Source organism: Kryptolebias marmoratus, linkage group LG1 (genome assembly GCF_001649575.2).
Source record: "Kryptolebias marmoratus isolate JLee-2015 linkage group LG1, ASM164957v2, whole genome shotgun sequence".
NCBI lineage: Eukaryota > Metazoa > Chordata > Actinopteri > Cyprinodontiformes > Rivulidae > Kryptolebias > Kryptolebias marmoratus.
This window is the reverse complement of record NC_051430.1, coordinates 2566419-2590950: the sequence shown is the minus strand read 5'-3', so window position 1 is coordinate 2590950 and position 24532 is coordinate 2566419. Positions and strand designations below refer to the sequence as shown.

The 24532-nt window shown below is 38.4% G+C and overlaps 1 protein-coding gene across 1 annotated transcript; it reads left to right on the top strand.

Annotated features, from left to right (window-relative positions):
- Positions 1-440: 440 nt before the first annotated feature.
- Positions 441-24382, top strand: araf (A-Raf proto-oncogene, serine/threonine kinase). Its single transcript, XM_017439525.3, has 16 exons — positions 441-539; positions 2176-2409; positions 7795-7898; positions 9739-9841; positions 9973-10127; positions 12676-12774; positions 12866-13010; positions 13103-13127; positions 13222-13352; positions 13494-13696; positions 13801-13977; positions 15132-15178; positions 15654-15772; positions 18706-18837; positions 19342-19476; positions 19940-24382. The coding sequence occupies exons 2-16, from the start codon at positions 2299-2301 to the stop codon at positions 20078-20080; spliced, it is 1827 nt and encodes a 608-aa protein (XP_017295014.1). The 5' UTR covers positions 441-539; positions 2176-2298; the 3' UTR covers positions 20081-24382.
- The last annotated feature ends 150 nt before the right edge of the window (positions 24383-24532 follow it).

Sequence of the window (24532 nt, the reverse complement as noted above, 5' to 3'; positions counted from 1 at the left end):
TTTCAGCTTAATTTAACCAAATAAAAAGCCACTGAGATCAAGATCTCTTTTCTAAGGGCGACCTGGCCAAGACGTCTGTAACACGTCCGTCATAAAACTGGTCAAAAAAAAAAGTAATGATATAAAATAAAGCATACAAGTGTTTTACCTGCAATCTCAACAGTGACTTAAGTCAAAGACAATAAAACAATTTCAAAAGAAAAGACGATTGAAAATAGGCAAACGTTAAAATCGCAGGCAATAAATAAAATACAAGCACCGTTTAAAGGTCTCACTGTTTTTCAGGATAGACTGAACAGCTCCAAAATAAATTAAATGTGTGAGTGAGGGTGCGTTCTTAATCTAAACTGTATAATATTAGTATTTATTTGCATGAGAAGGACCCGCCTCCTTTGTGGCCAGCTGGTATTCGTCCAATGAAAGAGCGCGAACACAAGATTCAACCAATCAGAACGCAGCATTATGGAGGTTTTCAGCTTTCCCTAAAGTTCTTGACAGATCGGACTTCAGATTGAGAGTATTCAAGATGGCTGCTACAGGTAAGGCTGTAACTTTTTACTCTTAAACTGCGTTAAAACACTAAGATATACGGCGGTCTTGTTGCCACCGCAACATTTATATAGCGACGGCAGGTTCGTGTTGTGTTAAACATGTCATTAGATAGGTCCTTGTTAGACAGAGAAGACTGCAGAAGTAGGCACCAAACTGACGCGGTGGTAAACCCCCACAGGTTGGCTAACGTTAGCTGGCTAGCATCAAAGCGTTTCAGTCAGTGAGGGACCAGGATAATCTGTACCACTCAAGAGAGCATTTAGCCGGTAAGCTTCAAACTCGAACTGAAAATTTTACCAACGCTTTGCTAACTACGCACTACAAAATTCGTTGCCATTATGTTGCTTTTCATCCGGGTGGCACAAAATCCCTTTAAAAGTTACTGGCTAGTTAGCTAAAGTTGGTTGAGTGGCTCCCCGAGAAAAACATGGCCTCGGAGAACACCAAATGTTGCATTTCACAGCAGAAAAATCCCAACTAGACTAGCTAAGATATGTTAGGTGTAATCGAAATGCGAGTAGGTCTACGGATATATAAGTTTGACTGCTTCGTTAATTCAAAGCTCGACCAGGCAAATGTTTGATTATATCATATAGAGAGGCTTTCAGGAGGTGCTGCTCGCTTTGCGCATGCGCCAAAAATCTGCCGTTAGTACCGCTAATTACACAGATGGAAGCTGTGGTATGTGCCACTCTGGTCTGCATCGCCAGACACGACTTTAGTCTGAACTAAACTAGTCACACAAAGTTTTCAGAAACCAGGCATTCATTGACTATATTCGTATAACTCATAAAAAGTGTATTTGTTTTTCCACATTGTTTCTCAGAGCAACACGGTTATTGTAGTAAAATTAGGGGTTAGTTTGTTTTGGTTATGAAACAAGTGCTTATTATAATTTCTGTGTCACTTTTGTAATTAGTTCTGTTTAAGAGTTATGAGAAAAAAAGTCTTCTACTTTTTATAATTTATCTTAGAACTGTTATTAGGAGTGGACTGTAGTGAGTTTTTTATGACCAAAGCAGATCTTTAGAAATTAGGGCAGCTCATGGCTCAGCTCCACCGATTTTGTTTTTCATGGTGTATATTTTTGTTTAGTAAACTATAACAGTAATTGCTGAAACTTAAACGTATATTTAACAACCCATAGAAGGAATTCTGCAGTTAAACTAATATGGAGAAGAGACTTTTTGCATCAAAAAACTAAATTGTGAGCTAGTTGTAGCAGCTAGTGATGCATTTTCCTTGTCCTATTTGGTAATTAACTAAGTGTGCATGGGTGATTTTAAAAAGGTTTTAAATAATATTGGCTGATTAATTGGTCGACCTTTATTATTACTCTAGTGCTTATCATTTTAGCCTAATACATTTTTCATTTCTAATGTCAAATGGATATGTAGTATTTCACATACTTGTTTCAGAGATGGATAGATGTATACATTTGTTATTTGTGTTTGGTGTCAAACAAAGCTGTGTTTTATTTATGTACAATGTTTATAATTCTTGAAACAGGCATTTTGTATTATGTTGGAGTTGTCGTTGATATTTTAGGATCAACATCTAAGCCCTCAGCCCCCTGGTTGTTATAGTTTAACCTGAAATATATTTTTGTGTGTGTTGTTGCAGGTTCTAAGTAAAGGACTTCCCTGGACCGGACCCCACCCTGCATGCAGTTCTCCTAAGGTTGCAGTGTCTTAAATTCTGTGTTCCCCCTCCTTCTCCTCCCCAGCTCCTCCTGCCTCTCTCATCATGTCCTCCACCTCCTCCTCGTACTCCTCCTCAGGGGAGACTAGTCCAGAGGATGTACCTCGAGGTGGGGGCACCATTCGAGTCTACCTCCCCAACAAACAGAGGACAGTGGTGAGATGACACGCTATATTTTTTTCTACTTTTTGGGGGTAATTTTTACAATAAACAAATTAAAACTCTGAATGCATTGTGAGTGGTTTAAGTGGATATTTACACCTCTGTGGAACAAATGATGTGAACACTTTTTGTTGTACGTGTAATTACTGACATCTTTCACAACATTTTGGTGACTAAGCTCTTGGACAGTTGGCGTCAGATTTCACAGATGGTGCTTGCCACCTTCCTCTGCTTATTTGGCTTGCAGTTCATGTCAGAAATCCATGTTTCCATACTTTGTTAAAAAAATGGCTGTTAGGTGGTCCTCTCACTGTGGCTATGTGCTAAATTGCCTCATTAGTCAGTGTGAATAGAGTGGGAAGAATATTTTTGCTATCCACATTTCCCTTTAAAGCAGTCTCTTTGCGGAACATATTTTCACTCAAGCAAGACCTGCGAAGAGTAAACTCCAAAAGTGGAAATACATCTGAAGTTTTCCAAGGCTCACAGTTCATGTGTACACCAATTTTAGTGACATAAAGAGGTGTCAATCACTAATATTTAAGGAATGCTTATCAATGAGTTGACACATGTCCAGGCAGTGTTTGCTTCAGTCAGTGGCTCCAGTTAGGATTGCATGGCATGGTTTCTAGAACAAAACCACTTATACACCCATTAAACTAAAACAAACTGAAGTCACCTCTTTTTAAAGGGATGTTATAAAGGGACCAGACATATTCCAGGGTTTCCCTCAGAAAACAGGCTAAGCCCGGTGGTAGGTGGCCATTCGTCGGCCGTTCACCGGTCAACCGTGATTTAGTAAAAAAAAAAAGATTAAATTTGGCAGGAAAGTTAAAAATATGGCTACTTGTTATGTGATATTGTAAGATATTTGTGTCAAATATTTACACAACTAGTTTTACAAAAAGGCACTTTTGAAATACTTCTTTAAACAAAAATACAATTAAAATAAATACAAATTGTTTGCACCTAATTTAAGTCACATTTACTGTACTGTACTGTGCTTTTTGTGGCACAGGCTGCATGTTGGATCCGTACATGTAACATCAAAACAAAACATATCTAACGCTGAATTTAATAGCATCATTTTACTGTTAAACATGGATAAATTACCATGTGTCAAATTGATATTTTCACTAAGCACAAAACTTGCTTACCATATTCGGTCTTGTAAAACCACCCGCTGAATTTTAGCTCAACTAACCATATTTGGTTACATCGTTACGCTTACGTCGGTGCAGTTTTCTCCGAAAAGACAGGGGGCAGTACACTATGTAACCAGTGGAAATAGGGTAAAAAAGAGAGCAGATGGTTGTCACATCAAATATGGCTGCACGTATTCAGGAGGAAGAACTGTTGTGTTTCTGGCTGTTATGCGGAGAGGATGTTTAAACTTTCAGTTTGACTGTTATTGATTTATTTGCTTTAGTTGTGATTCGCCCATCATAGGACTAATATTTCTTCCCTCTGTGGTCTATAAACACTCTTTTTTATTGGCTGCAGCAGTAATCTCCTTCCATGAGTTTTGAACCGTTTGATTATCTTTGTGATCTTTCACTGAGGGATCATATAAATGCTTATACAGGTGAACCAGCTCCACTAGAGCACCACGGTCCTTGCCAAGTTACAAAAGGTGCACAAAGCGACACCGCGCGGGACCTTCACGCAGGGGCGGGGGCAGCATAGGTGCGTCACTGTTGGCACGCGCACCCTCGCGCAGTGAGGTAGATAAAGGTAGCGGTTTTGTAGGTGCGGATGGGAAAAAATGTGTATAAAAAATGACGTATTTATAATAAAGAAGCAGAGTTTAGCCTGGCAGCAGGGTCACCAAAGCCTGGCGGGCCGCCAGGCTTATAATACACTGAGGGATACCCTGTATTCAAGTGCTATTTTGTGTAGAAGTTATAAAAAAATATCTTATCTGTTGTAGATGGCTTTTTAAATGACCTCAGTATGGAGAAATAAAATTTAAGTCTGGGTCTGTATAAATCACTATGAAGTGTTGTAGTTGTTTTAAGATGTGAGTGATCAGCTTGGGAAGTGTGTCAGCTCAGGCAGCAATAACAAGCTAATATTAAAAGATTGTTTTTTTGTTCTAAAATAACTAATCTTCACAATTTCAAAGTGGTTCATCTAAACACTGTTTTGTAAACTGTGGTTATTCCTGTAGAAACATTGTGATTTCTGCTGGAATTGATCAGAGGTGGTGCCAGAGGTGCTACAGCTAGCTGCTGTCGCCTGTTGGCTTGCAAATAATCATAAAATTCTGTGTAAAAATCTGTAATGTGATTGACAATGTAAAGGTTTTTCAGAATAGTGTCCTTGTGACATGCAGTAAAATTTTAGGGACTGGAGTTGGTTTAAGATGGCGGTATGGACTAGCCACTGGCCCATCAGTGCTGTCTGCCCAAACGTTGTTTCTCCAAATTAAGGTTGTTGAAAAAGCTACATCATGTCCATTTAATAGCTATTTAAAGTGACTGAGGTTGACTGAAGCAGAATACAGGGAACCAACGAGTCAAAATTTGAGATTATTTGTTGAAACTGCTGTTAGTAGTTTTTTTTTGTGACTAATAGACATGATTTTTCATTGTTATCTCGCCTTTAAACACAACAGAAAACCAAAGCTTTTGTTTTTAAACACTCTTGAACCACCATGGATGTCAGTCTGTTATTTGTCATGTCAGACAATAATATTTCAACCTGTATGTGTTTATTTGCCTGTGTTAGCAAAATGTCAAACACTGGACGGTTTCTAATGAAACTCTCTCAAAGTAATCATTGGATGTATTTACAGCTAAATAACTCTGAGCCAACCCAAATCAAAACCACAGCTAATTGACTTAAGTAGGGCTGCAACAACGAATCAATAAAATTCGATGATTAAAAGCATTGGCGACAAAATTCATTATCGATATGTGTCGTGCAATTTATGCGTCACTAACGTTGTCGCGGAAAGGGTGACGTCACCCGCAGCGTGTTTGCTGAACAAACTCCGTCCCAAATATGTCATTGCTCCGTCCGCTCCATAAAAAAAAAAAAAACTCTGTCCGCTCCGTATGATGATGAAGAAGCTACGACTCCTCTTCCTCACTGCAAACTTTCTTTCTGCTACTCCATTACCGTTTTGGGGGGCATGTTTACTCACTGCAGGTTAGAATCTGCTGAATAGGGTTTTGTGTTTAGTCTTAAAGTTGTTCAGCAGCAGAACTAGCTCTGTGAGCTCTGTTAGCAGCAGTTAGCATACAGGAAACTGCACGCTGCTTTCAGCGCCACCCGGTGGCATCACAAAGTAATGTTTAGTCATGGGTCGATCACTGTATGCAAGTGAAGAGTGAGGCAACATTCAACTAAATTTACATCTACTTATTTTTGTAATTAATTGTTTAATGGTACTTGTAGTTGTGTGTGTTTAATTGATTTAGTTGTAAGTTTTTTAGAGATGTGAAACACAGGTGGTAAATAAGCTATTGTTATTTTCTGCTTGAGAGCTAAGTATATAAAGTAAGAATGTTGAATTGAATTTATATTGATTTATTTAAAAATAAGAAAGTAGTAAAAGTTTTACATCAACCAACTCCTTTACATACAGATAACTTTTTTATGTGGGCCAAAATGAATGAATGAATTCCAAGACGACCGATAATTTGAGAAAATAATCGCCCGATTAATCGATTATTGAAATTATCGTTAGTTGCAGCCCTAGACTTAAGGTAAAGTTTGGTGTGGTAGTAACTGAGAGTCATTCTAAACATGTTTTGAGCGCCAACACAGTGTGAAAGATCATACATAACCTTGTTTTTACCATTTAACAAAACATTTCTAAGTCTCTCCAAGGCTGCACAAATATATTACAAATTTATTGTCACCGTAATATCAGTAAGTGCAACATCAGTGCCACAAAGGACTACCTGGACTGCCAAGTACCATGCATTCATGTTCTGCTGCTAATAATATATTTGGTCAATCCATCAGCCTCTCACTGGCCTTGATGCTTACACCTGGTTTAGATGACAGTAATGACAGAAAAGAAAGTGAGGAGTGCGGAAAATGTTGGTTTATCACAATCAGCACTGTCATTAAAATATGAAATATCTCACATCGTTAGTGTTTCTAATACCATGCAGCCCTACCTCTGTCATTGCTTCTTAGCATTAGATGATCTAAATTTAAAGCTCTGGTGTGAAAGGCAGCAGGTGATATTCATTCCTTTAGTGAATTCAAGAACATCTATTTATTTATTTATTTGGTGTGTATTTTCCCCTAAAAGTTAAAAGTTTGCTTTGATAGGTGGCGCAGCATAGGCAGGTACTGAATTGTGTTTTTTGTGTAACTTTAAAGGTACACATAAAATAAAATAACTTTGTAAACCTCTTCTGAAGTCTTACATTATGTGTCATACATATAGCAGACTGCCAGTGTCTGCTCAGACTCGTGTGTTTTCACACACTTGTAGGCGGTGTGAAAGAGGAGTTGTCAGTCACATCATGGACACCTCAGTCAAACTTACCATTTCTTCAGAAATCAGCGCTAGAACCATTCCAGCACTCTATACACAGGTTTTCCTTTGACATTAATAATCTTATTTCTGCTGGGAAAGGTTCATATAATTAACCCTCAGACAAATAATTCAATCTTTTAATGGTGAAAAGATGATACTGTTTGTTTGTACCATCCACTAGTTCAAATATCTCATGAGTCAGTGGACAGATGTTAATGAAACTCTGAAAATGTGATGTCCCCACATGTAGATGCCAGGTCCTGGTAGCATGAGATGAACTCAGCTTTATGTATTTCTTCAAGGAATGCCAGGAAACAAATCAACTTAAAACACCTGTTTGGGTTTTTTGTTTTGTTTTGTTTATATGTTATTTTTATTTATTTATTCACCCCCCAAACATTTTATGTATATAGTGTACCCTGCTCACACAGAAATTAATGTTTTCCACTGAATGGATACACTTTAGTCTGTACTTGCAGTTTCTTCATTCAGCAGAGATTCGTATTGCATATAAAATGAGCAACATTTTGTCATGCATACATTTTTACACACCAGATGTGTTGTGTATTACCATGTGAGTAAAGTATGCACAATTATGAAACATCTTGTGTGGAATGTTACCATGGAAGCAACATTTGTGGCTGACTGACATCCCACACTGTCGTCTATAAGAGCTTTGTTGTGGTTAGAACAGGAATGTAGCTTTAGTTTTTGGAGTAAAAAGGGGGTCTGGCCACTGGACTGAGGCTCAATTCTCAACATCTGTTATGCCAGTAGTAGTTTAGTTTGTTGATATTTTCTCAGTAATGGTTATATGGCCAATAAATACGAGTTAACAACTCAACTTTTTTAACTGTGGGGTTTTCTTTTTTTGGCAGGTGAATGTCCGGAATGGACAAACTGTGTACGAAGTTCTAGATAAAGCACTCAAAGTGAGAGGTCTAAGCCAAGACTGCTGTGCTGTGTTTCGCCTACTAGAAGGGTAAGATGTCACTGCTGTCTGACCACTCGCATCGGTAGCAAATAATGGACTACATTCCTTATTATCTGCATGAAAGTCTGAGAAGCTGCAGCAAATCTCATCACATCCACATACTGTACATACAAACGTTTTGTCTTCATGTAATCCTACTAAAACATTCACTGTGGTTCGTCTTGTTCAAACCAGATACAGTCATTAAGATAAAATTGAAGAAATAATGTGTTTTTAGTGATGATACGCTATCTCTAAAGCCACATTTTAAAAAGTATGAGATGTCTTGATGTCTTTATATACAACTGTTTAAAATGTAATTTAGGCCTTTTTGAAGTGAGGTTCTGTGTAAAGGTTAAGAACAAATATCTTATCTGTTGTAGATAGTTCTTTGAATGACCCATAACTTGAGGAAATAGTTTAAATTATGACTGGATTGTTGAGCTAATAGCTTGTTCAAATACTGCCAACACCAAAGTGGATCTCTGTCATCCTAACACACCTCCACAAACACTATTTTATAAACATTTACCATCATCAGTTTCTTTTTACATGATTATTTGCATAGAAATTTATAGTAAAAGACAAAATATGCTTTGGGAGTGTGTTTGCTCAGTACAAAACCACTTCAGTCTTCAAAGTCTTGTAGTATTTCATGCAAACACTATTATTTATTTATTATATAAATCTTTAAACCACTGCTGATTTAGCATTACGTGGGTGTTTTGCCAGAAATAGTAAAAAATGACTGTCCGAAGTGCTATAGCTAGCTGCTATCTGTAAGTTATGATCACCTAGGTTTGGAATTTAAAGTTTGCACAATTATTTAAAAACATAGTGGTAGTAATAGTAGGAATAATAATGTTTTCTGTTGTACAGTGAGATTCTGTCAAAATAATCCATTAATATTAGGAAAAACTAAAATAAAAAAAAATGCTAATCATTACATACATGTATGTATATCTGTAAAACTATAAAATTTGCCTCTAAAAATCACCCAAGTTATTTTAAAGGAATAGTAAAAGCAAAGAAATGCAATTTAATTCAGCATTTCCTCTAAGTTTGTGGCCAGTGGAAAGGAATGACATTGTTCTCCACTTTATTAGGTTAAGTGTTTTATTAGGTGTAGGTTTCCCTCTCAAGAGTTTTGATTTGTAAATGACTGTACAATTCAAATAAAAAAAAAATAAACCAAACTGAAACACAATATAATCAACTCTGACCATGTGCAGTCCACCTCATTTATTTCCAGGAGCAACGTCTCTAGCCATCTGTCAGATGTTGGTCCAGTCCGACTCTAACTTTCTGTCAGGTGTTGGTTTAGTCTGCGGTCCGTCTCTAATGGTGGCTCTGTTGGAGAGTCAGGGTGCCCCCTTTAGATAATAGTAAGGGATGCTAGAATTTAATACAAAGAAAAAGAAATATTAAAGTTACAACAGTTTAAAAAACAAACAAACCAGGACTGAATAATTTAGGTTTCAATCAAACATAGTTTTGTCTTTATTTGATAGATGAGTAGTTGGTACATTTCTGTGTCACCCATGTTGATTTTTACCTACAAATAAAGATTTTATAGATAAACAGATTCACAAGACGCTTTCCATGATATCAGAAATATAATGCAATGATGTAGTTAACTGAGGTTGATGATCTTATTTACTTTAAGTAAAGATTTATCATCTAGTTTTAGCTGTTATTTCAGTATAAGGTTCTATAGTTCTCAGATGATCATCAGTGAATCAGGTTGAATCATTTTACTTTGTGGAACATCAGTCATGAATTAGTAAACTCAAGTTCAGAAATGTGTTTATATATAAATATTTTCTTATTTATGTCTGTTTCATTTCAGTCGTAAGAGACTGACAGACTGGGACACTGAGATCACTCCTCTGGTTGGAGAGGAGCTTTTGGTCGAGGTCCTGGATGACATTCCTCTCACCATGCACAATTATGTAAGTAGTAGACGAATACATGAGCCTATCGGGGAGTTGTTAAAACTCACTTTTTTCATTATATTAATTTTTTTGATATTTAAATGTTCTTTAAAACACGCAGAAGTCATTTTGTTTGTGTTTGTCTGTAGGTACGGAAAACGTTTTTCAAACTGGCCTACTGTGATTTTTGCCACAAGTTTCTTTTTAATGGCTTCAGATGTCAGACGTGTGGCTACAAATTTCACCAGCACTGCAGTAGCATGGTCCCAACTGTGTGTGTTGACATGGATACAATGAGCAAACGGTGAGTTTGACAAGATAAGTTTGTTATTGAACAAAAGTTTTATTTTTTTGTATACAGGCACACATGGGAAAGAATATGAAAAACTGTACTGTCTCCAGACTGTTTCCTCATGCATTTTTTAAAAACTAAAATTTGCCCTAAATAAATGTACACATTTACATATTTCCTCTCAAAATGCAGTAATCAAGCAAATAGATTAAAAGAAGGAATATATATCTTCTGCTGCCTTCATTTCAGAGTTTTAGACCAAGGTCATCTTATGTTGAGAAAAGATAGAGATATTACTGTTTTGATCAAATCTTGAAAATAGCAGCACTGTGCAATCTAAACAGCGAGTAAATACTTGCTGCTGTTCATATTGAAACAGAAAATTCTAAAAACTTACTAGTTTTTAGAATTTTTACTAGCCTGTTGTATTGATTAAATATTCTCTGATACAGAAAGTTGTTAAACATTTATTACATTTAATTAACAAATTTGTAAATCTAGCCAAAATTCTGTCCAAACAAAATGATTTTACTAAAGATTAGAATCAGCCTCTAGGTCAGCAGCGTTTTTTCCAGAGGGCCATAGTTAATGTTATTTGAAAAAGGGGCGCCGTTTGATTGCTGAGTTCGTCTTTCTTATGACATCATCGGCAAAAATGTATAAAAAAGATCACTTTTTTGCATATTTGCATTTTTGTAGCTTGTTCTCTGACCTGCTTTTTCATACCTTTTCATATCAACTTCAAATTATGTCAAATGTTTCTTGGTATTGTTTTAGTCATGGATGTCGGCCATTTTGAATAAAAGTCCCCCTTTTCCAGCTCATACATTTCAAAAACCCCCAGCCAGTCGAGGCAGATGACCGCTCATCCTGAGCCTGGTTTTGCTGTAAATTTCTTCCTGTTAAAAGGGAATCATTCCTTTCTGCTGTCACCAACGTGTTGCTCAGGATGGGAGCTTAAGATGAAGGGAAGAGTCGATGCAGTCAGCTGACTTCCTTAGAAAGTTACCTGTTACTAAATATCTCACTGTACTGTATGTGAAAGTTCTTATACAATGTCCTTACCGCTTACCTGGAGACTTCAGAGATAATTTTGCGTAGAGGTGGAAGGTCTTTATTGCCTGGGATCGCAACCCAGGCTGGAGCCAAGGTGCAGGGGCCATTCATCACTGCTGGCAGCTTTAATGGGATGTACATCTTCAACTGATTACCTTTTTCCATTTAATTCAAGATGGCCATAACCGCTAATTGACATTAGCCAACACAAAAATGGCTACAACTTTACAATTTTACAGATATTAGGCCAAACTTTGGTATGATAGTAGCTGAGAGTCATTCACAACACATACTCTTAGCATGACATCTCATGATGGTGCAAAATGTCTAAAACTCTGGCATGAAAGGCGGCGGACGTTATGGATTCTTTCAACAAGTGCTAGGGCTTTAATTTTGTTTTTGTTACACAACTCCACACAGCTTTCAGTACACCTAAACTTAACTGCTGCCTTACTATTGGCTGAACACACAAACACTGAATTTCCTTGTTTTTGTCATTACAGACAGTGTTTGTGTACACAGCAGAGCTGTACTGAAAATGGCCAAGTTTTTGTAATCTTTTCTACCCACACTACTGAACAATAGCTTTGGGTTTTGAGTATTTTCCTTAATGTTTGTTTAAGTTTGAAACGTTAGTATTATTACAATCCTACCTGTAGTGTTGTTTTGTCACACATCTGTTCCATAAACCCCGGCCTTCATTGTGAATTAGCATATCATAATTTTTTTTTGCCAGAATAACTATGTAATGCAATATAATGGCACTGTAAAGCTTCATAAAACAATATTTGTCTAAACTTCTATAAAATTTATGAGATTGTAGATGTTGTAAATGTCAGCAATCTACTTTGGTCTTGGCTGCCATCAGACTAGCCCTTAGCTCATCAGTCTCGTCAGTAAAGTATTTCTCACGACTGATGTTATTCAAAAAGCTGTCTACAACAGGTAATATATTATTTGTTCATAATATTACCACAAAACCCCACTTCAAAATGGCAAAAATACCCTATTAAAATGATGGAAAATTGATGTAAAAATAGAAATTTGGGCCTTGCAGTCAAAGTTCTCGAAGTATATGAACGTGTTGATCTAAGTTGATGATGAAAAGAAAAGATGTTGGAGAGAAAAAAACAACACAAAGATGAAAATAATGTAAAAAAACAGACATTAAAAGAAAAAAAAAGTGACCAGTCGAGAAAAACTCTTTAAAGTTGAAAGATAGCTTGTAAAAAAAAATAATAATAACTTCCTGTTATCTCAACATCCAAAAACATTTCGACCTTAATTTTTTGTCCCCACACCAAATAGATTTTGTTGTGCAGAAAACAATAATTCGAGGCTGAATGAAAAGAAATCCTGTTTGATCAGCCACTGTGCTGGTGGAAAAATGTTTCTCAGCTCAGTTTGTTTTGGTTTTTGCTGAATTTTTATTTTGAGTCGAGCTCAGGTTAAACAAACAAAATAAGGTCTTTTCAGCTCATGACCTTTCCTCTGCTTTATCCAGGTGTGATTCCAATTCCTGTACAGATGATTACCCACAGATATTATTGCCAGAAAATTCTCCGTCACAGAGCAACCTAGCCTTAACCCCAGAGCCTGCTGGGTAAGCTCCTGAACTAAATGCATGTATATGTCCTTGTTATGTAAAACTGATATTCTGATAGAAGTTGTTTCTGTATAACTTTGTTATTCAGAATGGGCCTCCTGTCCCCACCCTCGACCTTTAACTTTCCCATGGCAGGAGGAGACGGACAGTCCCTCCAGAGGCATCGCTCCACCTCCACTCCCAACGTCCACATGGTCAGCACGGTGGACCTCGCTAACATCAGCGGCATGGAGGTCAGAGTCCATGTTGTTCACTTATCCAGTAATTTACTTGTGTGTGAACTATTAATGCTGACTCTACTGTTGTTGTTTTGTTTTTTTATTAGGAATTAATGAAATTCAACACAATAGGTACAGCATCCCTCCATCAGCTGTTTTTATATTATCTATTTTATTCTTCTGCTTTTGAATCAACTCTTGAGTTTGATGCCCCTCATTTCTGCAGGTCCTGAGCCCTCACCGAAACCCTCCACCAGCCCACCCTCCACTCTTGGTTCTCCTGGTAGGAAACCACCGAAGTCCCCCTCAGAGCACAAAGAACGCAAACCTTCCTCATCTGATGACAAAAAGAAAGTGGTAGGTTTTATTGTTGGGGTTGTGTTTGTTTTCAGACCAGGAGCAAATCTTGTTAGCCTGTGGCCATAAAGATTGTCTTTCAGATTAGTTGTATACAAGACTGAAAAAAATTCAAATCATTCTGTTATTGTGTTATTTTAGCATCGAGGAGGCTACAGAGACTCGAGTTACTACTGGGAGGTATCTCATCGAGAAGTCACTGTTCTGAAGAGGATAGGTACTGGATCCTTCGGGACGGTCTACAAGGGCAAGTGGCATGGAGATGTAGCAATCAAGATCCTTAAGGTCAAGGAGCCGACGCCTGAGCAGCTACAGGCCTTCAAAAATGAAATGCAGGTCCTACGGTGAGCACTGCTTTCTTTTTTTAACAGAAAAACTACTTGTCATTTCACTCCTAGGAATTTCCTCAGTGGATTTATAACATTTTTACCACTTGTGCACTCTGCAGGAAAACCCGCCACGTCAACATCCTGCTGTTTATGGGCTTCATGACTAAGCCCAACTTTGCCATCATCACACAGTGGTGTGAAGGCAGCAGCCTGTACCACCATCTGCATGTCACAGAAACCAAGTTTGACACCATGCGTCGCATTGATGTGGCCAGACAGACGGCACAGGGCATGGAGTAAGACCTTTCACCACTCACACTTGCACACTGTCATATTTTTAATAATATTGTCAGCTGTGCTCAGAGGAACACAAAGCTGCTTGGAGTTGGTCTTGTAGCCTTTACCTTTAACATGGATATGTATAATCCTCTTTCTGAGCTCCTCAGACAGCTCTCACCTTTGCTTTCTGTGCTCCATATTTAGTGTGGTGCACACTTTTAGATTGTTAGAGAAATGCTTTTTAACTGAATCACTTTTCACAAAAAAAGAAGCACTGGTTCAATGAGCTCTAAAGGCACCAACAAACTTAGCCCCATTCATACCATACCCATAATATTTGTAATAAATATTTATGACAGCTTTTTTAAACACTCAATACTTACACACTGTCACTATTTGCTGAGTTGTGGTACATATAAACAGGCACGTACCAGGCACAGTTGACAATGAAGAGAATAGAAAGCAAGTTCAGCAGTGCAGGGTTTTCTCTTGGTCTGGCTTGACAAAACCTAAAACTCTATGAAGTACAGGTACTACAACAGTGGTTCTGATGTTACTTTAACTCAGACTTTCTGCTTTGGTTTGTGTGCATGGTCACATGAAAAGAGGTGTTTTATCTTATACTTTTTCCCAATCAACGGATAAATAATAATAATAATAAAGGGACCCCCCCCCCAGACTTGATTCATAAAGGACAACGATCTTAGCATATTAACAGAACATGAAGCAAATCCAGACAAGGAATGAAAAGCACACACAGTCTGTTGTTTATAATCAACTTGATATGGTTCTAATAATATTGTGTTGTACAGTCTACACTGTTTTTGGTTCCTTTCTTACTGCAGCGTGTTAGTGGCACACAGTAAGGAATGTGGCCTGAGGGTGTGTCTGTATATTAGATCAAATGATTAAATGGAAACATATCTGAATAAACATTATGATTAAAACCTAAATACAGGACACAGACTTAAGATGACAGCAGGAATTTTAATTTCATGTTATTTGACAATCTGACATTTCTTTTAAATTTTTTAAGTGCAAAGGTATAATTTGGTGGAAGTACAAACTGACCTGAAGCCTTTCTGAAATACATGCAGGCTGCAGTAAATGCTGTTAAAGTTGCAATAATAATGTAGATTTATTTCTGTTTTTCTTTGTGCCTCCCTTACAGTTACCTTCATGCAAAGAACATAATTCATCGAGATCTGAAATCGAACAGTATCCTTTTCTGTCTCAAGGTAATGAAAATAAACCCTACGTGTGTACGTGAGAAAATTGAGTCTGAGCAGTTTTAAATTTAACCAATAACCACAAAGGGTTGACTAAAATCCTGCAGCTTCTAAAAGCTTAACCACAACCAAAACCATTTGCTTATAATATGCACAAGTTCATAGAGCACACTACTGACACTGCTTTCAATTCAACATTATGTATATTTAAAGTTAAACCATTGCTTGATTTTATGTTTAATCCTGAATTTCAGAAAAGGTAATGTAAAAAAAATATTTTTGCTCAAATTTTTATAATCTTACTGCATCATTTCTACAGATTTGAGCTTTAAAAAGGTTCCTGTTGTTTGTGGGTGTTTCCTCTCTGCCCCTCTCACGTCTTACAGATTTCTGCTCGGTTTGTGTGGTACTACAAATGTGCACTTCACCTGTTTGATAAAACATTTCCTGAGCTTTGCTGTCAGATATTTTTCTCCACGAGGGCTGGACTGTGAAGATTGGTGACTTTGGCTTGGCCACGGTGAAGTCTCGATGGAGTGGCTCTCAACAAGTCGAGCAGCCCAGTGGCTCCATCCTCTGGATGGTAAGCTTTTCATGAACCTGTCTCAAACAAAACCTCCTTTTTAATAAAGTGACTACAGCTACATGTGGTGGCCTCCTGTCTGAAAGACCACTTTGGTGACTATCAGTAAAAGTTAGAATCTAAAACGATCAGATCTGGTTACGTTCTACATTTTCTGAAATGTGCATCATCATATAAACAAGTTGATCCTAGATATAGAATTGGCTTTTCATTTGACTAAATGTAGTGTTTCTTAAAATGAATGCAGTAACAAATAAGGACCTATCATTTATTTAAGGAGTGCATATCCCTCTCCACCTTTCATGTCAATTTGACTAAGATGACATGTTGAGAAATGGAGTTATAGCCATTTTGAGCAAACTTTAAAATGACATTTTTCAGTCTTGTCTTTCTTGAGAGATCTTGTATGCGTTGCGGATGACTTTAAGCTACTACTACATCAAATCTTAGCTTAGTACAGTGCCTTGTTAAAGTATTCAGGGGATGAATACAAAAGGATTTCCAAGGCCCTAAACATCCCCAGGAGAAAACCACTGTTGAAAAAAACTCAGAGTAAATCTTGACATGAGTATCTAAACAATCTATATAAACTCTAGTCGAGCTTATTCTGAGTTTTCTTCAACAGTGGTTTTGTGTTTGCCTCTGTCCCATAAACCTTAGTTGTTATATGTACAGTCTCTTCCATCTCACCTGCTGAAGCTTGGAACTCCTTCAGAGTGTCACAGGTGTGTTGGTGGTCTCTCTCATTATTCTCCTTCTTCACGTCACTCAGTTTGTGAGGTAGATTTATACATGTTCCATACACCTGCTATTTCTTAGTTATGGATTTGACAGAACTCTTGGAGATGTTTAGGGCCTTGGAAATCCTTTTGAATCCATAATCTTTTCTCTGAGATAAATTATGAATTCTGATCTTTTTAAAGGGGATGAATATTAATGCAACTACTTATTATACATAAATATACATACATAGTTTCACTTTGACACTGAAGGCTTTTTTAAATATATATTTTTGTAAAGAAGGCCAGCCATAAAAGCAGAAAACATCCATGAATACTTTTGCAAGACACTGTACCTGTAAAACCAAATTATAGCTATTTATTTTTGACTGATGTTGATTAGTTGTGACAGCCATCTTGAACTGGATCAACTCCAAAAGTTAATCAGTTCTAGACATACATCCAATGGAGCATAATGTTATTTGACATTTCTCAGCATGAGATGATCTTAATCTATGAAAGGTGGCAGGTGTTTTGCATTCATTCAATAAGATGGGCCTTTTGAATTTCAAAGTTTTGACTGTTCTCTGACAGTCCCAGAAATGTTTGACTTCAGCTTAAAGCTGATCAAACTCATTGAGGAATGGGTGTTTACATATTGTTCCCAAGCAAACTCATTTGGTAACAGTTTTGAAAATTAGTGCCAAGAGGGTGTGTGAAGTGTTTTGAGATATGTAAAAGAAGCTCAAATTTGTCTTTTTAAACAGCTGTCTTGTAAATAGTTTGGTTTATTTTTACAAAGGGCTCTGGCTACTAATTTGCAGGATATTATTTGTTGGTTTTTTAGCAACAGAGAGAGAAAGTTGTGTAGTTTGGATTCTGTTTCTGCTTCTCTGTTCTGATGTTTTTTTTTTTTTGTTTTTTTTTTACTGTAAACATTTTATTAGGAATACACAGATCAAATTTACCCAGAAAGGGGGGGGGGTGTTCATGATTACAGGTCTGAAGGGAAAAAAAAAATAGGAAGGAGAGAAATTAGAATACAGTTTAAATCACCACCTGGTCAACAAGCTTGGAGTTAAACAAAAACATTCTCATTTGCCTCCATCAACCTTGTGAATCATTTTTTGTTGCATGCTGATGCACACGTTGATCCTCTGCTTTATAACGGACTTGATGTCGTGTCTGCTGTCATTGTTGCATAAACTGTAGAACTGTAAAAAAGGTGCTCATGCTCAGCTCTGATCTAAGACAAATGCCACATAATCTGACTTGTTTTTTTGGCTGTTTGTAATGTTTTTATTGTTGTTTACATTTTGTAGTAAGAACCTTTTACATTTTAAGGTTTTGTTGAACTGCGACTGTTGGTGAGAAATCAAAATGGCTTTCGTGAGGGTTTCTAACATTTGAAGGGTTTTCAGTTTCCTTGTGTTGGTTGCGAGGCCTTGCTCTCTGAGTCAGTCATTGTGGGTGTCTGGAACCTGACTCAAACTCTTCTCAGTTTAGTGTTTTGTTTTTTTAAATGAATCAAAATGTTTGAGGAATGTGAGCAGTTGGCGACCTGTGAAACCAGATTGTGATTGATTGGAGACAACAACCGGACTTCATGGTCTCAACATGACCCGGGCATTGTTTACTGCAGCGGCCTTCAGCAGGTCAGTGTGGTCCTCATCCAGCAGCTTCTTCCTTGAGCTCAAAGAGCTTGACGTCTGGTGATAAATGTATTGCTGGGCTGGAGAGAGGCTTTGTATTTACATGTTCCAGATTTCTCAGTTGTCACAAATAACTATCACATCACTCTTGCACAACATTTTTTGCGATTGTCAAATGGCAGTTCCAAAGGTCAGACATTTTCAATTTTGTCACAAGCATGTTATGAAAAACAGTTATGTGTACTCACGATTAATTTTGGCCCAATTTCGCTGGAAGTTTGAGCAACATATGCAAACGTGTCAATCTAGTGCAATTTCTAGTGAAAGTTTGCAAATTTTCTCACAATTTTTGTCTCCCACAAGTCACCAACAGCCACAGTTCACTGGCTTCAGTGTTTTTTTGTATTTGTTGCTGTTGCAGTGTTTTAAATCAACCTCCAGATGTTTGGCAATAAAAATGACATCAGCATTGATAGTCCAGCATAGTCAAGACGTATATGCCTGCTGAATCTAAGTAGTAAGATTTAACTCTGAACTTTTGTCTTCTCATGTTTCACCCGAGGCTCCGGAGGTGATCCGAATGCAGGACAGCAACCCATACACGTTCCAGTCCGATGTGTACGGTTATGGAGTGGTTCTGTATGAACTGATGTCTGGAACGCTGCCGTACTCCAATATTAACAACAGAGATCAGGTTTGATCACCCTGTTCTGCTCCAGAAAAGTTTAAGATAAATCAGCTTGTTTCTGATGGTATTGTGCAGCCTGATGATCACGAGTCACTGTCCAATCAAACACTAGTATCATCTAATAATTCAGAAACTCTGCTTCAAAATTAACACCCAACAGAAGCTGCATTCAGATCAAAGTGTCAGATAATAAACTGGAGTCACTGAGCAGGAAGCCATAAATGCATTTGGACTTACATCATTGTGTTTTTTGTTTTGTTTGTTTGTTTCATGTAAACACTTTAGGAATGATGTGACTTTCACAATATTTCCTATGTTAATGAGCTTAGTCTCTGCTGGTTTGGAAATGTAACATCCTAATGAAAATGGGATAAATTCAAGTTGAGAAATTAAAGTCAAACTCATTCTGCTGTATCGTTAAGGCACTATGTGGTGCCAAACCCTGTTTCAGGTTAGGGTTCATGTGCTCGGCACAGTCTGTAACTGTCTGCTCTTTGTTTTCCTCATCAGATAATCTTCATGGTTGGACGCGGGTTTTTGTCTCCAGACCTCAGTAAACTGTACAGCACCTCGCCTAAGTCAATGAAACGACTCATCATTGACTGTCTGAAGTACAAACATGATGAGAGGCCCCTGTTTCCACAGGTGGGTAGTGTGAACTGCATCAACATATGCACAGGTAACTGTCAGCATGCAGGATAAACTGAAGAAACCAATGGTTGTAATGTTTGTATCGCCCGCCGACAAAATACAGAAAGCAGGCAATAATATTTTTGCCTGTGTTTGTTTGTCTGTCTGTTAGCCAGTTATCTCATGAGCCACTGGATGGATTTTAATAAAACTTTCAGTAAATAATCATTGGGTGTATATCAACAACTCGTTAACGTTTGAAGTCAGTCCAATTCAGAATGGCTGCCAGAGCTAAGCTAGCTTAGCAAATACAAAAATTCCAATTACTCAGCCAGTTTTACAGATATTGAGCTAAAGTTTGATGTTGTAGTAGCTAAGAGTCATTCATAACACATTCAGACACCATGGACTGTATGTGAACCACTTCATTAATTTGATCAGACTAACATCTTTCCTGTTTTTGCTTTTCATCTATTAGATCCTCGTAGCCATTGAGCAGGTGCAAGACCTGATGCCAAAAATTGAGCGGAGTCGCTCCGAGCCGTCTCTCCACCGGGCTGTCCATGCCGAGGACCTGAACCCTCTCCTGTTCCAAACCACCCGACTGATGCCCCTTTAAGACCCCCACAGCGCTGGCCCTAAGGCTGCCACAGTGTCCAGAACTGCAGCCTCCATGGCAGACCCCGACCCTCTCCCCCTCAGTCTCTACCCCGCAGAGCCCAGGAGGTTCCAGCGTTCAGTAACAAACTGTAGAAGTATGGTAACACTTTGTTCAGTCACACAGTGGACCTGGTTTTCCTTCCTACAAGTGACAAACGACTGTCTATCAGAGGAAAGGAAGCTCACCTCGAACCATCAGTGAACAGATCAAACATTCAGCTCTCTGACTCACAGGGAGATGGATCACTTGTGTGGAGGAAAAGATGAAAAGCACGTGTTTTGCACATTTTCTTTCAGCAGATATTGTGTTGCCTGTTTTCAGCAGTAAAGTCAGACAGCCGGTTCCTCAGCTGTCTAAAGCTGGGGCTGCTGGTTCAGGCCACCCAGGCATCATTTTTCAGTTTAACACAACATAAAAACAGGTCCCAGACATGACATTAGAGAGGAAGCTTAGACTTAGGAACAGGCAGGAGACACTGAGAGAATTTACAAACAGATTACAGTCTTTAAACTGTCTGGTTGAGGTCAAAAAATGTAGTTTAATGAGAAGACCAAGTTTCTAGTAATGATGCAATGAGCTTTTTTAACTGTTAATATGTCTGATCCTTAGAGGTTTGTCTTATCAAGGTGTCAGGTTGGCTGCAGATCAATCATGAGGTATCACACTGCTAGTTGTAGGACAGGAAGCTCTTCAGATCATGTAATTCTTTATTTAGATGGTAGAGTTGAAATGGTATCAATTAAGTTGTACTGAAGACACTGTTAAACACTGAGACAAGTTTATATTTACCTTCAAATGTAATCGGCCCTTTGATTTCATCTTGGTTCACCTAATTTTGGTGAGTTAGGACCAAGATGACTTTTAAGATTATTTCTTCTCCTTCTGTCATTTATGTCACCACAGGGCACTAAAGCCAGTATCTCACTGGGCTGCAACTGTGGACACTAGTTGGAGACTAATAGTTGTAAGAAAATGGGTAAATTTTCAGTTATAGTCTCATTGAATTATCAGCCTGCTTTGTACCCAGCTCAGTAGCTGCCCTTTGTTCATTATTTAATCTACTAGAGTACACTTTAGAAATGAGGAGAAACAAATTTGAACCAGTTTGTTTTGTTTTTTTAAAAGATTTATCATTGCTTTTAGTGTAATGTTTTCTGTCACAGTGGAGCTCCTGTGCAGGTGTCAAAATCCAGCTCTAGAATGATAAAAACTGAACTGAAACAGGTTCAGGACACCTGTGATGGCTCTGCAACTACTGTATGTTGAGAAGTTGTTGCACAAACCTTTTAAACATGTTCAAGCGACACGACTGCGAGACTGCGACTCGCACAAGATAATTGGGAACCACCACAAACGTTTGTAGACATTTTGAAAACTCCCTTGTGAATGTCGTTCGCCAGCAGTCACAACTCTGTGAGATACCAGCCCAAACTTTGTTTAGAACATGAACAAACTTAAGAATACCTTGATTGGAATCAGCTCTTCTCTTCTCCCTGTACCTGGTTTGGAACAAGTGTTTAATCAAGTGAACTGTCTTGTTGTTTATTGGTGTAGCCATAAAAAGATTCAAAAACTCCCGTTTCTGTGCAAACCTCTTGGCTTTTAAATAGTTCCCAGTTAAGAAAAAAGAATCCTGAGTTCATGCTCATCCCTGCTCTGATGGTACTGAATCACCACGATGAGTCCAAAACCCTGCAGAGACTTTCAGCTGTGTGTCTGTGGAGGCAGGGTTCGAGGACAGTCTCTCCTTGAAGCTGCTTTGTGACGTTCACAGGAAACTGCAGGTTAAGAACAAAAGGTCAGAACCTGTATACGTTCAGACAGTTCTTGTATGTTCTTTTAAAGTCATGGTTGTTATGTTCCGGGGAGAGTTGGAGAACATAGTTTCTGTATGAGCTGTGTTAACACATTTCATTCTGCTCTTTGAGGCTTTGTTTGAAATCTTTATAGTAATGAATGTGTAGAGGCACATGCTGTGCTGAGAACTAGTTACTGATTTCTTTGGGCTGACAGGTAGGATGTGTTTCAGGATGTTGAATGGCTGGAGCTGTCTTAGGAACCCTGTAACAAAGTTGGATCTGTGATGGTGAGGTTCTCGTGTTCTGAATGTTTGTGTCACAGCTGCAGAGTTTTCTTGTCTGTGCTCGTCTTGTTGCTGGTTAACTACCTGCACCTTGTTGATACGGGTGCAGGTGTTTACTCAACACAGCTCCTGTGGAGAACAAAATGTGTAGGAGATTCTGTCATCACAGGCAAATAGCCCTCTGTTACAATGTGGAACCATAAAACACGACTTGTTTACATCAAGCACATCCTGAAGATTTTACTCACAATTCCTTTAAGCTTCTTCGTTCAGAGGGGTACCGGTCTGCTTTCATCTGGTCATTTTGTATACACCTCAGCAGCCACCTCCACGCTTAGGATTTAATCTACTAGACTACACTTCAGAAGATGGGCAGATTTGGATCGGTTATTATTTATCACCTGTGTTTTTTAGACCTTGACCTCAGATTTGTTCTGTTGGAGGAGAACTGTCAGAATACAGCTATCACGCTCTTGAAACAGGTTGGAGATGCCTGTGACAAAATTGAGAAGGGTTCAAGACACCTGCAACAACTTCATTTTGAGAGAAAATTTGACAAACTATTTTTTGTACATGTTCCAAGTCAAGCTACAAGACTGTGAGCCTCTGGGAGTCACACGAGGAAACTGAGAACCGTCACTTTCTGGAGTCCCTCATGGTCTCCAACTAGTCTCAGCCCTGAGTAGTTCCACCACCAGAATCATTAGCCCTGTCATGTAAAATCAGAATGAGGTCCTCTTCCTTACAGATGCATTAAGCCATCACTGAGTGCTAAGTATGTGCTGAACAGATGAGTTCAGGCACTGGTGCCTTGGATGTGGGTCAGGTGTTGTCCTCCACAGGTCAGAAGCCCCCCCTGCAGGACGTTAGCACCAACTACAGCCTGATCTCTCACTGCATGTGTCTGAGCAGGGCTGGAGAGGATCCAAACAGAACGCTGTACCTTTGGTCACTGAAACGTCACCTGGAGCCTGAACTTCAACAGCTCTGTCGTTGTGTTCCTTGATTTAAAAACTGATGTAACTGAGATACTGATTTAGTTTGTTTTTGTTTGTTTGTTTGTTTTTTCTGGTGTTTAGTCAAGCACCTGAATGTAAGTAAAAGAGCTGTCAGCAGCTGTGGGGTGGATATTTTTGCATCAGTCACCAGTTTGATGTTTTAAAGTTGTGACTTAGGGGCTGGGTACCCTAACTCTTCCTGCTCGGTCCAGTTCTGTTGGTGGCTCGCGGTTCAGGCTGAGGTGAACTTCTTTCTTATTTATTGATGTCTCCCTTCACGGTCTGGTCTGTGACAGTGGATTAAAGGTTAAAGGCACGGTACTGTCTGCTCCAAAAGTCTGTCTCCTGCAGGAGCTTTGGAACAAGTTTTCCTTTAATCATCCTGAGCACAATCGAGTTTTACCAACATGTTCCAGCTTTCACTACATTAGCACCTGTTGGTAGGAACGCTTCAAAACTGTAAAAGTCGTTGATGTAGGAGGCATGTTAAAACATTTTGAATGACCTGAGGCTGCTGAATCCAATATTTCTAATCAAACTGCTTTTTAACTTTCCAGCAATGACGGTGTCTTTTTTTTTAAATATAGCTATATATACAATTTTTTTAAAAACGAGAAAAAAACCTTTTCTGTGAGGAGCGCTTTAAGATGGTCAGGTTTTCCTTCTCCGCTCAGATGGACTGAAGGTTTGTTTTTGTACACTCATTTGGGCTCAGTTTTGCAGAACTGCGGTGTCTCCCAGCGACGCTGCTACAGTTCTAAGACCACTCTGTTCAAACGGACCCGAGCAGTTTCACGCCTCAAAACATACTGTGGTGACTTTCGGAGGGGGTGGGGGGACCAAACTTTCCACAGCTGTTAGTTTTGCAGAAGAAGAGCTGGATCAGAGTCGTTTCTTTACTTCGTCTTTTCATATCTGTAGGTGAATTTGCAATGCTATTGTTGATAGTTTTTGCGGTGTCAGGGGTGTTCAGTTTGCAATAAATGGTGTATTCTGCTGTGTACAGTTACATTTTTAATTACAAAATTGTATTTGTTTCTTTTTTTTGTGTGATGGTTTTAAAAAGAACAAAATAATTTTAAAGTGTAAAGAAAATCTTAGTATTTTTTCTTTTTTCTTCTGGCCCTAAGATATTTGATGCAGGATTCATTCTTGAAATAAATAAATTAATCTGTGTTATTTGTAGTTTTTTTACTTGTTTCATTGCTGACTTGAGCTCAGTCTTTTTCATTAAGAACGTCACAAGAATGAGGGCAACGGGGACTTTCTGCAGAACTGATGCAGCTAAAGAGGAAGTGTTGTCTTTTTTAAGGCTTCACCACAGAGCGC

Excerpts from the sequence above, each read along its gene's own strand:
- araf (XM_017439525.3), top strand. The coding sequence starts at position 2,299 with ATGTCCTCCACCTCCTCCTCGTACTCCTCCTCAGGGGAGACTAGTCCA. Across the intron at positions 15,179-15,653 it reads TCGAGATCTGAAATCGAACA|ATATTTTTCTCCACGAGGGC; the intron begins GTATCCTTTTCT and ends CTTTGCTGTCAG. Across the intron at positions 19,477-19,939 it reads AGAGGCCCCTGTTTCCACAG|ATCCTCGTAGCCATTGAGCA; the intron begins GTGGGTAGTGTG and ends TTCATCTATTAG.